General features: G+C 49.5%; 1 protein-coding gene across 1 annotated transcript in view; it reads right to left on the minus strand.

Moving 5' to 3' along the window:
- SLC7A5 (solute carrier family 7 member 5) overlaps positions 1-15,591 on the minus strand; it is a 39,315-nt gene extending 23,724 nt beyond the window's left edge. Inside the window, exons 1-2 of the mRNA XM_010208718.2 lie at positions 14,837-15,591; positions 1,785-1,910 (exon numbers count right to left, since the gene is read on the minus strand). Coding sequence (XP_010207020.2) covers positions 1,785-1,910; positions 14,837-15,425 — 715 coding nt within the window. The 5' untranslated portion in view covers positions 15,426-15,591. The remainder of the gene's footprint in view (positions 1-1,784; positions 1,911-14,836) is intronic.
- Positions 15,592-16,717: the final 1,126 nt, after the last annotated feature.

Genomic DNA, 16,717 nt, shown 5'->3' on the forward strand with positions numbered 1-16,717 from the left:
TTTCAGATGTTATCGTCTATCTATGGCTTTTGATCACTCTGCCTGAAGGGGCAGGGTGGGCTGGCAGGAAACAGTGTCACATGAAATGAGCTGGACTGCAGGATGCACACAAGGCATAGCTGCAGCTCTCCAGAAACTCGAGGCTGTAACAGGCTTCAGAAGGAGATAAAAAGCTTCTGAGACAAAAAGAGTAAAGGATGGGGGTTTTGGAACAGGAGACTGAAATCTCTTCTTGGTTACAGATAGGAGTCAATGGAAATAGCATGTATTTATACCTGAGCAACCAGGGCACAAAGGGATTCCCCTTCCAGAAAAGGACAAAAGAGGAAGGAAAGGTGACTTTAAAGATGCAAATTATTATCTACAAGCAAAGGTTATCACCTGCAACAACTCTTTTATGGGTAAAACCTTAAAGAACTACCTGAGCTTTATGTTTACTTATCCTTTTCCTTCTAAGGGAGGAAAGCAGAAAGGTTCAGCAAAGCAGCCTGGGCAGTTATGAGAAGGAAGGAGGTATATTTTGTGATAAGCCTCAAACAATGTTTCTGTTGAGTGCAGGCACTGAGCTGGAAGAAAATAAAACCTCTGATAAAGCAAGAAATTCTGCAAAGGCAGCACTGGCTCCCATGGCTGAGACGGGGATGAAAAAGGCCCACGTGCACACACACACACTGCCAGCACAGAGACAGGAGGGGCTGTCTACACACTTCTATCACCTTTAGCTAGTAGGGCCTGTACTGTTCTCTAAGAAAAGGTTATTTCCAGGAGACTCACACAAATAAGCACACAGCAAAGCTTCTCTGTGTGGGTTAGTTAATGACATGTGTTTGAAACAAAATCCCTCCCTGGGGTTTGGAGCATTTTAAGTGTGCATGAAGAAAGCTAAGCAAAACCACCAGAAAATTTGCTTCATCTCCCCATTTTTATCATCTTTTTCAGCTGTGAGTTGATAGATGTGTGTGTTAGTGTCAGCTGAGAGCCCTAATAACACTACCCATCATGAGGCTGCTGCAGCCTTGCCTGACCCAAGCTTCCCTGCGCCACCCTCTGGACTCGCCCGAGCTACACCGTGCCTGAAGGTGGAAGAAGGGAATGTACAGGGGCAGTTTGTGAAAGGATGAAAGTTACTGGGGGTTGTTTTTCACCTGCAGATGTTTCTCTGCTAACTAAACACTCTGCCATTCCCTCACAGGAAGCTGGAGTGAGATGGGGGTCAGGCTCTGCTCCCTGGTAATGAATGATAGGACCAGAGGAATCAGCCTCAAGTTTCCCCAGGGGAGGCTGAGGTTGGAGCTGAGGCAGAACTGTGTCCCTGAGAGGGGTGTCAGCCCCTGTGCCAGGCTGCCCAGGGAGCTGGGGGAGTGCCCAGCCCTGGAGGGATCCCAAAGCCCTGGAGCTGAGGTGCTGAGGGCTGTGGGTCAGTGCTGGGCTGGGCAGGGTGAGGGGAGGGCTGGGACTGCAGCAGCTTCAAGGGCTTTGCCAACCACAGTGATTCTGTGAAAAGACTTTGGGTGGTACATGCTGTGTTCCAGTAGCATGGAATCCAATACAACTTTAGCAAGGGAAATATGAAATCTCACAAATAAAGTGCACAAAAGCACTCAGCCCTTTGCAAAGCATGAGCTGCAAATACCAGCCAAGCGTGCCAGAGAGACAAAGGACATTTGTACAGCCCTTCTGTGAGCTCTGAAATGCTTGGGTCAGGACTCTTGGGCTTCAGCCCTAACCCCACCACCCTGCTCCAACTGCACACCACCTTCAAAAGAAAAAGGACAGGTACTCACCCTTTGCAAGCTGCACGAAGCCAAGGATGATGATGAGAGCCAGTGCCAGCAGCTTGGCCGCAGCAAAGGCGTCCTGAACACGAGTAGCAGCTTTCACGCTGTAACAGTTCACTGCTGTGAGCAGCACTGTGGGAAAGAGGCAAAAGACACAGGGGATTTCAGTGAAACGCTTCACAATACAAATGGTGACAAAGGGCATTTGTTTGGGGTGGGTTTTTCTGGCTTAAACTTAAGCAGACATGAAGAGTCTCTCCCTAAAATAGAAGCTTTTCAGAAGCAAAGCTCTGCAGCCACCCACTTCTCTCTTCTGTCTTTCGTTTTGGGAACAGGTGGTTTGGGCAGTGTGTGAGCTCCTTGGGGCAGGGAACTGCCCTGCTGCACTGCAAGCTACACTTCTGAGGGCATGGAAACAAAACCACTTACTGCAACCATTAGCATCAAAGTGCTTGGCTGCAATCCCTGTGGAGTCTGCTGCTGTTGTGTGAAAACACCATAGAAATGTCAGGACAAACTTCCAGAGGTGATGGATGGGTAGTTGTTTGTAGAACAATAGCACCTAAAAGGCTCTGGAGGCCAAGCTGTGCTGCCCACTGCATAAACATCAAGGAAGAGACGACCCTGAACCCTTCAGCAAGCTAGAGACAAACACACCTGGGGTGGCTCAGCAGCAAGGTGCTGGCAGGGAGGCTGTGGTGCTTGCAGGGATGCTGAGCAGGGCCTCACACCCCAGCAATGGGAGGGCTGCAGGACAGCTCATATGTGCTGTGGATGCCTTTCTACCTGGTCACGCTGCCTCCCTGTGAAGCATGGTGCTTGCCAACAAGCTGCCACAACCTACAAGTCACTCTGTGGCTAATGCAACTAATGAAGCCTCATTTCCTACCTTTTCGCCCTCTTGTTCACCCATCATCCCACTGTGTATCACCCACTTGGGGTGGCCACCCCTCCTACCAGACAAGGGACAGCATGAACTTGGGCTTGTCTAATGCCACAAAGCTGCTGACTGGGCTGAGCTTTCACTTGCTTCAGAGCAAATACTGCCTAAAACCTTTCTTGCTCTTCTAAATCCTTTGCTATTTCCATGCACTGCTCATTTCCCACTCCCCAGAGCCTGTTGCTTGTTATAGAGATTGGCAAATGTCACACAGAGGATGACAGTGACACATATGCTGAATGCCCTTCCCTCCTCCCCATCTCCCTTGCACTGAGCCACCCCTCACTGCCACCACACCAGCTTGTCACCAGCCCCCAGAGCCAACTGATCACAGGGCAGCTTGGGGAGGAGCAGATCTCAACCTTTCTTCATGAGCTGGAGGCTTTTCCCCGTGGGACTCTTTCCACACTGGCAAATGCTCTTTCCCACATCCTGCAGCTCATTTTTACAGGACCCTAGTGCCAAAACCAGAAACAAACAACAGTTCCCCAAATGATTCAGCTTGGAGATCACCCTCTCCTGAGGTTACAGCCTATATCCACACACACAGGTTGAAGCCCAGAGCATTCAATGTAGATATTTCAGCCTTAATGAAACTCAGAGGTACGAGGGGGATCAGCAGCAGCTTTGTAGATCACCAGTCTCTCCAGGAGATTGTCAGTGGGAGCACTGGCCACAAGCCTGTCCCCATGAGGCTGAGGCCCACAGGGTGCTTCAGAACGGGGCTAAAGCGATGGCTAAAGGTGGGAAGCACAAATAGCAGCAGTCAGGAGGCTTATTTGCTGCTCAGAGCACCCAATGCTTTAAGACTCTCAACACACACTGAGCATCACAGGCAAAACCACAATGCACACCTCTGAAGCAAGGTTACTGCCTGACATCCAGCTCAGTGCACCCTGAGCACACACAGAACCAGCACAGCACATCTTCACCACCTCACCTCCACCCAACGTGTGATGCACGGGATGGCAGTGCCTGCCTTTGCTCTCCAGCTCGCAGCAGGATCACACACCAGAGCTGCTCACTCCCATCAGCTCAGAGCTAAGGAATGTTCCTGCAGCCTCACCCCCTGCCCCCACCAAGGACACAGCAAACTGCAAACCGACAAATAAAAGCATGGGAGGAGGAAGGAGTATCTGGGCATTTCAAAGGGTTTTATTGGCTCACTGTCACTCTGCATCCTGCCCTGCCTGTCAGAAAGCAACTGCATTGGTACGAGTCGAGGGAAACACACAGAGCCCACGTCAGAGCTGGGAGCAGCCTTCCCAGAACACACAGACACAGGCAGGCTCAGATGTACCCAGGGGCTGGCTTCTGAGAGCTCAGTCCTCAGGGACCTCAGTGGCTGGGTCTGACAGCAACGGCCAGACTGTGAGTTCCCGCTCGAGCGGACAACAGGATTTCCCAGTGACTCAGAGCACATGCAGGCAAGAAGAGCTACGAGTTGCATCATTCATTCACAGGGCTCTGGGAGCCCACTGCAGCCACAGCACCACAGTGACATGTGGCAGCCTGAGAGGATTTAAGTGCCTGTATATCACTCAGCTAAAGGCCGCTTGCAGGGGCTCTTTAGGCAGGGGAGAGCAAAGCCAGTACCGAAGCAGGGGACTGTGCATCCCAGATCACATCCAGATGCCTGCTTCCATGCTCCTCCCTCAACTCCTAGAATCTAGTTTCCAGCCTCTAGAACCTAGTGTCCTCTCCATACAAGTGCATTTAAAGTTTGGAGAAATGAAAGTGTTGGAAACCTTCCCAAAGAAGAGCACATGATGGAATGTATCCTACAGAAAGAAAGCAAAGGAGGAATGTCACATTCACTTTTTCTGGTCATGACTTTCCAGCCCCTTTGGTACTTCAGGGGTGTGGGGACATCAGGAGTAAGATTGAAATGGCACACAGCTGTGTTCACTGGGGAGGATAACCCTGTGTCCACGGGCTGCTGCACAGGGCACAGGGCAGCAGGAGCTGAGCCTTGGCTGACCTGCTTCAGCACACAGCCAAAAGCAAGCAGTGAGGAACTGTGCTGATGAACCTGCCACACCACCTCCCCCAAACTGAAACCCCTGTCCCAGGGTCCCTCTGCCCTGGTTGTTTAGGGGAGATATCATGCATCTAATTAGGAAGACACAACCAGCCTGGGCTTGGAGGCTTTTCAGCATCAAGCAGCAGGTCAGCACTATCTGTATTTGCAGGGTGGCAGCTCTGTCACCTCACAGCAAGACGGTGAGATATATGTGCCTCCAGCCAGCACTGCCCAGACGTACAGGGGAGGAGAAAATAAAGGTTGGCAAGGCCAATTTACACTGTGTCTATGCTACAGGGGAGAGGGGGGAGAAGAAAACACAGTGAAACATCACTGAGCACAGACCACAACTCACCTACCAAAGAATCCCAACGGGGAGGAGGGCAGGGAGCCGAGGATCCAGGATTCACTTTGACCAGTGATTGTGCTAAAAATAAAGCTCTCCTTGTTTACAGAGGGATATTTAAAGGGTGAGCTAACACATCTAAAAGCACACTTTTCCCACTAGTGCAGACAGCCCTCAGAGGTGTGACAGTGACATTCCCTTCCCCATTTAGGCGTTTGGTTTCTGTGACAATGGGCTGCTCCAGCCTCCACAGTCAATGCTGCCTTTCCCCAGGGTCGTTTGTCACCCTCTGGTTCTGTGTGGAGTCGTGGGATGGCAGTGCTGGACATAAAAGGCAAAAGCTTTCTACGCAGCCCAAAGTTGAAAAGCAACAGAAGCGTCTACACTCAGCCCTTAAAAACACTTTGGTGCCAGATAAACGGGCTCTGAGCAGGGCTGAGGGCTCCTTCCACACCACTGGTGATTCACAGCCCTCCAAGTCACAACCTCTCTGCTCTGCTTTTCCCACCAAGTAACAATATTTGTCTTTCCTAAAGGAGTGTGGTGGAGTCACTACACTTCAAATGCTTTCAACATAGGGAAGGCTAAAACCCCCTCAGTCTCTCCCAGCAGGAAGAACCCTGCAGCCAGCGAGGTGAAAGGACAGGTGGGGGGCTTTTTCAGTACAACTCCCACGGCAAATTCCAGTGGCTGCTCAACTTCTCAGGGGAGCAGAGGGCTAGGGTTTCTTAAAGCAGAGAGGTTGATTCCTTTGATTCAAGATGCTTACCCTACAAGGCAGGGGCACTGCTCTGCTCACCTCGGGTGAGCCGCTCCACATGAACAAGGAGGGAAAGCAGCACGGCCAGAGCTTTACTGTAAGTCAGGGTGATGATACAATGCAGGGAAAGATCAGACTGTGCTGCCCTAAATCCTGCAGGACCTTTCCTAAGGCTCCAGGCAGTGGCTGTTGGCACAAGCCAGTGCTGCAGCAAGTTTAGTGTGACCCACTGGGGCCGTTCTCATGAATCATTCTAGGAACAAGGATTTGAGCGTGACCCGACGTGACACAGTCTGTCTGATCCAACAGCCCCTCTGCAAAGGCTCTGTGTAATTAGGATAATAGCAGCTAGAAAGCTGCAGTGATTGCAGATGTAAGAGGGTTCTTTTACTTATTACTTCTGGCAGAAGTAGGAGATGCTGTGTTTTGACTGCTGTAGAGAGAACATGCTCACAAAGTGCCATTCACTTCATCTCTTCTGGTGCCTGCTCTAGCCTAGCTGAGGCTGAGCTTCGTTTCAAGAGACTCAAACCACAGGGGAAGTCAAAAGAAGTTTGGCTTTCTAAAGATAACAGCAGGTCTGTCTTCAATTATTTACCCTGTCCTAGTAGTCCCAGCTGGTTTCAGGCATGTCACTGAACCTGCTCCACTGGCACGCACCTGCACAGTCAGGTAATTCCTCCGTTCCTGATAGGAACCAAGGATAAACTGCCTGATACAACATAGGACCCAGAACCTCACCCCTCACATTTTATAGGCATGTTCCTTTGAACCCAAGTCCAAGCTTCCTCCCACACAGATGACAACCGGAACCAATGCCTCCAAAGCAGAAAAGGATCATGACAATCCCCACATAGAGGATGATTGTCATGGACTCGTTCTGTGTGGCTACAAAGGAAAGGCAGGATGTAGTAAACCTGCCCTGTGGGCATGTGGTTTTGGCCAAAGCAAACAGTATGTGAATGGAGCCTTAATACAGGTAAACTGGGGCTTGGTATTTATGATGCAACAGTCTTGGCAACCATGCTACAGAATAAGGCAGGGCTGCAGCTCTCCTGGGGTATCGGAACATGGCCACGGATTGGAGGTGGAGTGAAGGCAGTGCTCAGGGAGCCTTGGGTTGGAAAAAAAGCCAAGCAGGCAATCCACAGGAGAAAAAAGGATCCAAATCCAGCACCATATGTAACTTGCTTTGCTCAACCCACCATCTTTAGCAGCTTTTCAGGTGAAACAGCTCTGAAATGAATGCAGGAATTCTCGAGCTACTGGCAGGGTGCAGCACGTGAGGTGATGTGCTCTGGGAGCCTCGCACAACGTCCTTCATTTCATCTCCTAGAGGTTTCCCTGGTCTTGGCCTGTAGTGCTTACTCTATAATTCAGTATACATCTATATAAGAGGGAGAATTAGGTGTTAAGTAGCTTGCTTGAGAGAAGTTACCATGGATTCCTGGCTTTGGTATCACAGAAGCAGAACGCAAATGCGTAGTAGGATAAGGAACTTGTGGAGAGAAAGGGGAAGACTGAAGACCTCAGCTTCCATGCCAGGGAAACTGCAACTGTAATAGTGTCCACATACAGAGGACAACTCACACAAGGATTCCTATTTGCAACTCACACATTTCCAAAGCACTCAGCCCTTTTAAGCTGCTGCCTCCGTTTCCCATCTGCCACGGGCTGATGCTGATTTTCTCTTCGCGGTTACTTACAGCACAGTTCTCGGCTGCCTTCCACTTCCCCATCCTCCAGCAAAGGCTGCTCCTTTCACTCTTCACACAGTGCAGTTTTCTACCAAAGATGGTGCAAGCAAGTTTCACACAGAGGCAAGCTGAGCCCATGGTCAGCAAGAGCCAAGCCACACGGAGGACAGCAGCACATGGCACAGACATAAACCGCTCCACAGGATTTCAAGAGAAGTGCTGCCCGAGCTCACAAGGTCAGACACACGTTCTAAATAGTTCCTCCACACAGCCCAAACAAGGAAACAGGTTACACTGATTACCAATGCCTTAAAGTGGGACCCACCCCACTTTATACTCAGGTGGCTGTGATGACACAGTGTCTTCCAATAGTCTCGGGTGTCTATTTCTAATAGCACAATCGAACGTGAGACACACGCAAGGACACGGACAAAAACAGTCAGGGAAATTTCAACTTGATGGGTATTGAGTGAAGGCTCATGCCCTGCAAGGTGCTAAAGAGAAAAAGCAGAAAGAAAAACTTCACAGATATTTCTTCAAGGACGAGCCCCTGAAGAAACTTAACAGCAACCAGTGTGTAGAAGGAAAACGCTTAGCGGCATTATGAGGCTGTTGGAAAGGAGCACTTGGCCCCAGAGCAAATGTGTCTATATTAAAATCAACTTGTAACAATAAACATCCCTAGCAATAGTTTACATTTGCCTTTTTGTTTTATTTCCTAAAACAACAAGTGTGGAGGGATCAGGGAATGGATGCATCAACAAAAGGAAAAGGCAAAGGCTGCCCTACCCTAGAGCTTAAGGAAAGTGATTGCCTCAGACCCACCCTGAGACCATGAGCTCGGGATGTCTGTAATGAATGGCCACAGACACCCTGAATGTGTCACAGCTCCATCTCTCTTCTGGCTTTCAACTGCAGGAAGCCCTTGGTGCTGAAACAGGCTCGGGGCTGGGAGCCAGAGAAGGCAGCGCAAAGCGGGCTGATGCGAGCATTTCCTCGTGTAGCACAGATGCCAGAAGCATCCACACCCTCAAGTTTCCAGAATGCTACAAGAATAAATTAACAAGCACTTACTTGCCATTCTCTCTCAAGAGCTCTGGCAACCAGTGCAGCACAGTCTGGGCCAAAAAGGCAGCACCAGAACTGCCTGGAGGAGGAGCTCAGTGAAGAATTTCTCAGTCCGCAGGTACTGCAGAGGCTGGAGCTCAAGCCCATAATAAATACACCCCTCACTCAGGCACCAAGGAGCCAGAGTAACACAGTTTGCACTATTCAAACTGTGTGATACATGGAAAACTACAAAGAATTCATTAATGCTAAGGGAACCAACCCCTAGCTGGTGGTAGGAGTTACTTAGAAAGACACTTGTGCCATTACTGACAAAGACTCTGGATGACGTGATGCAGCAATTCCACAAAACAGGTCACTTCAACACAGGAAGACAACCCAAATATAGACTCTGCAGTGGGAGAAAGAGGTCCACTTCTTCCATTCCAAGCAAATGAAAAGGATGCCCTAACTGTCAGAAGCTAAACATCCATTCCACCACGTTCACCTTATACGGAACACCAACCTAACAGCAACCAACACTCACTAATACTCTATGTGCACGTTAGGCACCGCAGACACATCACCATCCTTGCCAAACAGATGGCCAGCTCCTGGACCTGCAAAACACAGCATCTTACCTGCCCACAACAACACCACACTTACACAGAAGCACCTTCCCACAGTTGTAGTGAATTAGGTTCCACAAATGCACGGGAGGGTGGCTGAACACCAGCCTCGAGTGCCAAACCTGGGTCATGAACCTAACGAAAAATCCCCGGCAGGGCTGAGTCTGAATCATGCCACCTACACCATGCAGAGGGCCAGAACTCAGCTCTGCATGCTGGCTGGCAAGAAACTGCTTTCTCATCCATCCCATTTGACCTATTGGCCACATCTGACTCCGGGACTATGAGACTATTGGAATATCTGAAATACCTGTTGGTGTTGCTTTGAATTACACCCACCGTGGAGAGTTTCTCTGAAAAAAGCCTTCCCAATTTGTTCATGTCAGAAGAGGAAGACTCTGAAGAATCTCAGTGGTAATGTAAATCATTCAAATACAACCAAATTTAATGGGACATTTGTTGTGAGAGCCAAGAAAGCAGTGCCAAGAAATGCAGGAGTTGCTTGCTGTGTTTCAAGAGTCCTCTAAACCTGCATCTATTTCAGGAGAGTCCTGCTAGTGTCTGAGGCTGTTTAATGCTACTCTCGCTAATTAAACGTGGACTTAAAAAGCAGCCTCAGCCTTACAACATCAGCCATACAGCAGGGATTCTACAAAGACCCCTTCCTCCCTCTCTGATCAAACAAGTGCATATTTACTGATGCAGCTTAGTCACTTAATCCACCTTTCTGGAGGAGGAAGAAAAGAGAAAGTCTTCAAAGCTTCACACCCTGCTTGTCCTGGCAGATTAATTCCAAGTAGCAACACTGCAGAATAAATGCATCTTAAAGACATAAGCAGAAGATGTACTTTGTATATGCACTGCTTACCTTCTAATACCTGCACAGTTGAAAATCTGCCCGTGGCTTCACTTTAGCTAGCTGGTCAGACAGCCAAGCTTGTCAGATTTAAGGTAAAACCTGAATACCAAATAAAGATGCTCCTGCTTTCAACAGGCTGATTTCCAGTTGCAATGCTGATGCAGGCACTCAAGGCATGTGCTCATACACAAACCCTGCCAAACCCTGGATTTGATACCATTCTCCTAAGTCCCAATGAAGGGAACGAGGAACTGACGTGTTCCTGTGACGTGCTGTTAGGTATGACTCAGTTCTGCACCCACTGCTACTAATTCTTCCACTGTTAGGCTGTTCCTAAAAAAGGAGATGAATGAGAACTAGGTGGTCATTTTCCTGGCATTCCACACTTGCAGGAGAACCACCCAAAGCAATATTTCAGAAGCTGCACGGGAAGGCTAAAGAAACCTTAAAGAAGATTATAACACTGTAGGCTTGGAAGAAGCAGATATTGCCACAGCAATACTGGGGGTTTTAGTGCCAGATTAGCATACACCATTGACATGTGATAAAAGGCTTCAGAAGCTAACAATCAAATTGCTGCTTTGACATTGAAGATGAAGAGTAAAGTTCCATGCAGCTGACAGGAGTTCTCAAGCTTCTGTGGAGCACATTATATTGTCAAGAAATAAGTAAATGATAGAAGAAGCTGTTCTGTAGCACACAGGGCTGTGTGGCAGGCTGGGTATAAGAATGTGTGCAGGAAGAATGGTGCAGGCACTTGTGAAACACCAAGCAAGAACCAGCTCAGCATCATGCCTTGTCTCCTTTATCTACAGGGAACTTACTGTGCTGCAATTCAAAGGCCTCTCACCTGTAGGAAATCAGCAAATCAACAGGTGGAAATAAGGAATGTGCATGTTGCCTTTAAATAGGCAATGTGAAGCTTTCCACCCTTGAGCCATCTCTAGAACATACATAGGGTATGAGGTCATGCTCTCTCATTTTGTAATGACTTTTGTTAAGATTTATCCATCCAATTCAATCAATGTTAACACAGGTGGCAGACAGCAGCAGGAGGGAATCTGTCCCACTTGTACTGTGAGACATCAGGGATACACTTTCAACTGCATGCTGTTCTAAGTCACTGTTCCAGCCACTACCTGGATGTCACCTCTCCAATGGGATAAAAAAGGGCAAGATTAAACTGTTTTAGGTCATACTTCTGCTAAATGGTCTTGCAACATAGATAAACAAGTTCTTTCAAAACTACACTTGCTACCTAAAGAAATATGCTGTTAGAAAAGTGCATTCTTGTTTCAATTAAAAAATAGACTGTAGAAAGATGAAAAAAAACCCACACAGGTATGTTGGAAGTGCAGTGTGAGTGCCCATCCCACTGTGATGCTTTCTCAAAGGGGAAAAAAGAGAGGAGCCAACAACAAGTACCACAGATTCCCATTTGTCTATAGAGCCTGGAAGGTGCACCTGGGGCACAGAGTACAGAATCCTTAGCAGTTGCATTCTTTGCCACGTAGAGTACTCGTACTGTAAGGCAGATGTCAAATCTGAGAAGTCAGGACCTAGTAACTGTCCCTGCAGCCTCTTCAGAAGGGATATTATTTGGTTTAGATGAGACCATATTTGAGGGAATTCAAAGAAGCGTTGTGCTTTCCTGCAGAGGCACAAATTCTCAGTTTCTTGCACTTTTCCTGTTGCAAGATACACAGCTACCAGGTGGACTTTGTGATCAGGAGCCCTTTGCATTCGCTGTCACCATGTACCAGTTCTGAAAGCTCTAGCCATCCAGCCTTAGAGGTAAAAATAACACCCGGTTTATGAGCTACCCGAGTGACCCCACAGCCTGAAAGCATTAAGCTGAACTTACTGCAGATTCTCACAAGCAGGGAGCACTGGCTGTTTCACAGGGAGCACAAAATAAGCCACACTAATGACAAACAGCTTGACCCATCCTGCTATGAGAAGACTTCCCCACAGTTGAATTCCCACACTTATATTTGGCAATCATAACCAGCATTCATGTTGTCTGATGCAAGACAACTTCTTCCATACCAGCTATCTGCAGATTACAACCCTGATAGCAGAAAATACCTATTTGTAGTTAAATCCTAAATACCACCCACCTTGTTTGCCTCAGCACCTTAAGGGGAACCAATTTCCCTATTCCAACCATTCCTTCTTCCCTTCTTTCTTTCAAGATTGTGATTTATGTAGATTATCTTAAAGCCTAGGAATTCAGTTTCTGTACTTTGCAGTGGCAAATACCAAACAGTACGTTGTTTATTCAACTGTTCAACACCCGTGAGTAACACTCCAAGGGGAAACAACTCACTTTTGTTGTTTTCCCTCTTGCTAGACACCATGCAGCCAATTGCATTTTATGTTGAGACACAAAGTTTGCAAAGAACACAGCTGGTACTGTTCCACATGGCTGGGTTTTGGCTACATAGTAAGTCAACTGTATTCCAGCCCAGAGCCCCAAATTCCTCTATTGCTTCCTAAACTGTCCTTCCCCTCTTTGAGATAACTCATTAACGTATGCTCTAGAGCATATGCACAAACAGGCCATTTTTCCTACCTAGTGCTCTTGAAGAAAAAAGAGACAATGTCTCACTGGGTAGTTTGGAACAGACATGTAACAAAGCTGCTTGCTAGTCTGTAGAAGTTTTGTGTGACTCCCTGAGTCCTTGGACCAGATTTCCTTCATTTGTTGTTCCTAGTTCATGATGTGGTTTTGGCACCAGGCAGACAAAAAGCTAAGTCCAGAAAAATCAAAGTTACAGACAACTAACTTGCTGAAGGCGATTCATGCTGAACTAACCTTTGTGTAGCAAAGGAGACAAACAAAAACTTAACCCAAAGCATAAACAAAAGAGTAGCCAGCGGTGTAGGGGGAATGAAGATTAAAGAAGAAACACATGGAGATGACGCAGATCTGTAGAACTAGCAACTCTCTCCTTAGCATTACAAGATAAGTTCTGCTTCAAGACAACTATTAATTGCTGGCAAAAGAAAGCTGGAGCCACATTACTTAGTGGATAAACTTAAGTGGAAAAAGAGACCTGGCATCAAGAAACTTCATGCTGCAATCCACTCTGTCACTGAACAGATCTTGCCACGGGCAAGGCTGCTTCACCCCGTCTGTGTTTTCCGATCAGTAGAGACACCTCATCCTATGTATTTTGGGAAGGATCCTGCAGATGAAAAGCTTCTAATAATAAGTAACATGTTCTCAAAGGCTTTGTCACTGCAATGTGTTCCTGCCCAGCGAAACTTTGACATAAGGCAGTAACAAAGTCTATCTGATGGATGCTCCGATTCTGCTGGCTTCTCAGAAAAAAATGTGGCTGCCACGTGCACACTTGGTCATTTTCTCTGTGCCACTGATAAAGCCACATTGCAGAGAGACAGGAAAGTACTAAAATTAGCTTTTTGATGAGGCTCTACTTGAGGAAAAATCCCCATCAGTGGAACTCCTTTCTAACCCTGCTGCAGCTCTCCCAGTTGGGTGAGCAGATTTCCTCAATAAATGCATTCTACTTGGACGGAAAGCCCACGTGTCAGCATACTTACCTTGTGTCCCTGAAAACCTATCTAGGAATGAGTAAGTTTCAATCTTGCCTGAAGAATGTTCAATTTGCTACTCTGTTCTTTATCCTACAACCTGTGCCCAGCTCCTGGAAACACTATCTACCAAATACTTGCTCAGTTTGTGTATGAAGATATTTACAGGCTGTATGTCTTCCCCTAACGACCCTGTGCAGCCACCTTTGAATGCCTGTGATCCTCAGAAGGTGAAGGAATCTTAATACAATCTTCCTTTGGACAGCACAAACAAGCAGACTTCTCTTCACAACCTCAAAATGAAAAGAACACCTGACTGTAACTTCAGACACCAAGTAAACGCTGTATAAAGCCCTCCCAAAAATCACATCCTCTCCCCAGGAGCTACCAGTGGAGTAGAACATGGACTGAATAGGAAATGAGGAGAGAAAGGCAACAAATGGTCCTGTATTTAAAGGAGGAGGAATTTTGGTGGGGTGACTTTGCAGTCACAGGCAGGATGGAAAATGCAAAACTAGAGACTTAAAAAAGACCAGACAGACAACATAAACTGCAGCAGAAGAAAGTGATCTGTATGCCATGGCAGACAGACATCGGTGGCCTTAAATTCATCACATCCTGACTGAACTTCTCTGCAAGGCAACATCTCATGAGATACAAGGCTTAGTAGGAAAAACAAAAAGGTTTCCAGCGTGGTATCAGTGCACACGGAGCTAGGAAACACCTCACCTCAAAACTGGTGCTGAAAACAGCCAGGCACTGCAGCACAGGCCACGTTCAGCACCAGCTGCTCGTGACAGATAATCTCCCGGCTGCACGTTATCCCCTCACCTCCGTTCGCACACGAACCTCCGCCCTCAGCACTGCAGGGTCACAGCGGGGCTTTGCGGGAGGCTGGGGAAATCCCACGCCAGCACATAGCAAAAGGCACGCTGCATGTACCGCATGCAGCCGGGGCTCACAACCACCTCACGGGCATTTGGGGACGCTTTTTCCCCTTGGTTTATTTGGGATGGGGTCACATTTCTTACTCGTGCTGTTCAAAACAGCCCCCCAAAAACGGCCAGCACGGGGCAGAGCGCGTCTCCTGCACCGTGACGGGCTGAAGGCAGCTATAGCTGATGGGGAAGGCGATGGCGAGCGGGAGCCACGTGCGGCTGCCACATGGCAGCGGGACCGGGTCTGCGGGTACTTACGGACGCAGAGACACGCCACCAGCTTGGCAGCCTGGTCGGGCACCGGGCAGGTGGGGAAGATGGGCTTGAGCAGGTACGTAGCGAAGACCAGAGCCACGATGTACTGCGAGGAGGGCCGGATGATGAGCAGCTCTATCCAGAGCTTGAGAAAGGCGGGCAGGGAGCCGTACACCTCCAGCATGTAGGCATAGTCCCCGCCGGACTTGGTGATGGTGGTGCCCAGCTCAGCGTAGCAGAGGGCACCCACGATGGAGAAGGCCCCGCAGACGGCCCACACCACCAGCGACAGCCCCGGCGAGCCGGCCTCCCGCAGCACGCCCGTGGGGGTGACGAAGATGCCGGAGCCGATGATGGTGCCCACGATGATGGCCACGCCGTTGAGCAGCGTAATGGAGCGCTGCAGCGTCACCCCTTCGCCCTCGGCGCAGGTCGAAGGCGAGCGGGCGCAGCCGTTCTCCTGCGCCCCACCGTCCGCCGGGTCCAGCATCTTCTCCATCGCCTGCTTCTCCTCCTCCTGCGCCAGCGAGGAGGCCGAGCCCGCCGGGCTCCTCTTCTTCACCGCGCTGTTGCCGCCGCCGCTGCCCGACATGTTGGCGGAGCGCGGAGCGGAGCGCGGAGCGGAGCGGGACGGGAGCGGGACGGGCGCGGGGCGACCATGCAGCCGCCCCTTTTGTTCCGGCGGCGGTGGGCGGTGTGCGCCGGGCACCTCCCGCTCAGGCGGGGAGCGCGGGGCTGGCCTCCTTTCCGGGAGGAGGAGGAGGAGGAGGAGGAGGAGGAAGGGGCGGGGGGGGGTTGCGATGCCCCGGCTGGCGCGGGCAACCGGTAACCGGCGGCGTTGTCTGCCCCTTACCGGCGGCCCTTGCACAGAGCGGGCAGTTCACACGCACCAACCCCCAACCCCGTCCCATGAGGGAGTGGGGAATAAAGCGACCACGAGGGCCTCTGCCCCCCCCCCGGCTCTCTGCTGCCAGGGGGAGAGTCTGCTGCCCTCCTTCTGCCTAGACTGGGCTGTGTGTTCTTATAACACCGGGGCTCTGTCTGCTCCGTGTGATCTGTGTAAATCCACGTGTCTCCCAGCTCCACCTGATTTTAGAGCACTCGCCCTGCTCCTCTCGATGGCCACATTCACAGGCCAAGGCCCTGTCGCAGCATCGCTTGCATCTCTGCAGAGGCACCGCAGAAATCTGCCTGTCATCCCAGGCAACAAGATCACCAAAAAGACTCCATTGCAAAAAAAAAAACCCACCCCAAAATCTGGCAAGCGTGCAGGCAAAATGAGCAACTTCTCTCTCACTGCCTCAGAGAAGGCATAGGTTTTGCATCCAAGGAGACTTGGGTACTTCACAACAATTTCTAAGGCAGCTAGCAAATTCAGACCCTCCTCTTGTCCTTGTGGAATAGGAGATGAGTTCAGAGGCTAAAGCCTGGTTCTCAACAACAACCATTCCCGTTTGGAGGTGGAAGTGGTACCTTTGAGGAGCTGTTTCTCAGCAAGTGATCGGTGTCAGGCAAGAGCTCGTGCCCAAGCTCTGAGGCCCAAGGTCAGTGTCCTTCCTCGCTGGACCATCCTCCTCCTTGCAAGGTTCTGACCCGCTTCAGTACAGGCAGCAGGATGGGTCAGGAGGTTTTCTGCAAGATACCTCAGAGAAAGGTGAGATTTGCATTCTGGGGAAAGATGTAACATTTTCGGGCATCACGATCGCCTTCCCCAGGCCAGGAATCCCCGGCTGCCCCTGGAAGCGCCGATCAGGACCTGACACCTAGTGGCTGACAGCCACAATAGCCCAGAGCCCTCAAACCAGCACTTCTTGATTTACATAAGCATCCCTATCGAGGAGGAAAGCTTGATTACCTTTGCACCGAGCACATTTCTCTAGTTTT

Source organism: Colius striatus, chromosome 14 (assembly GCF_028858725.1).
Source record: "Colius striatus isolate bColStr4 chromosome 14, bColStr4.1.hap1, whole genome shotgun sequence".
Lineage (NCBI taxonomy): Eukaryota > Metazoa > Chordata > Aves > Coliiformes > Coliidae > Colius > Colius striatus.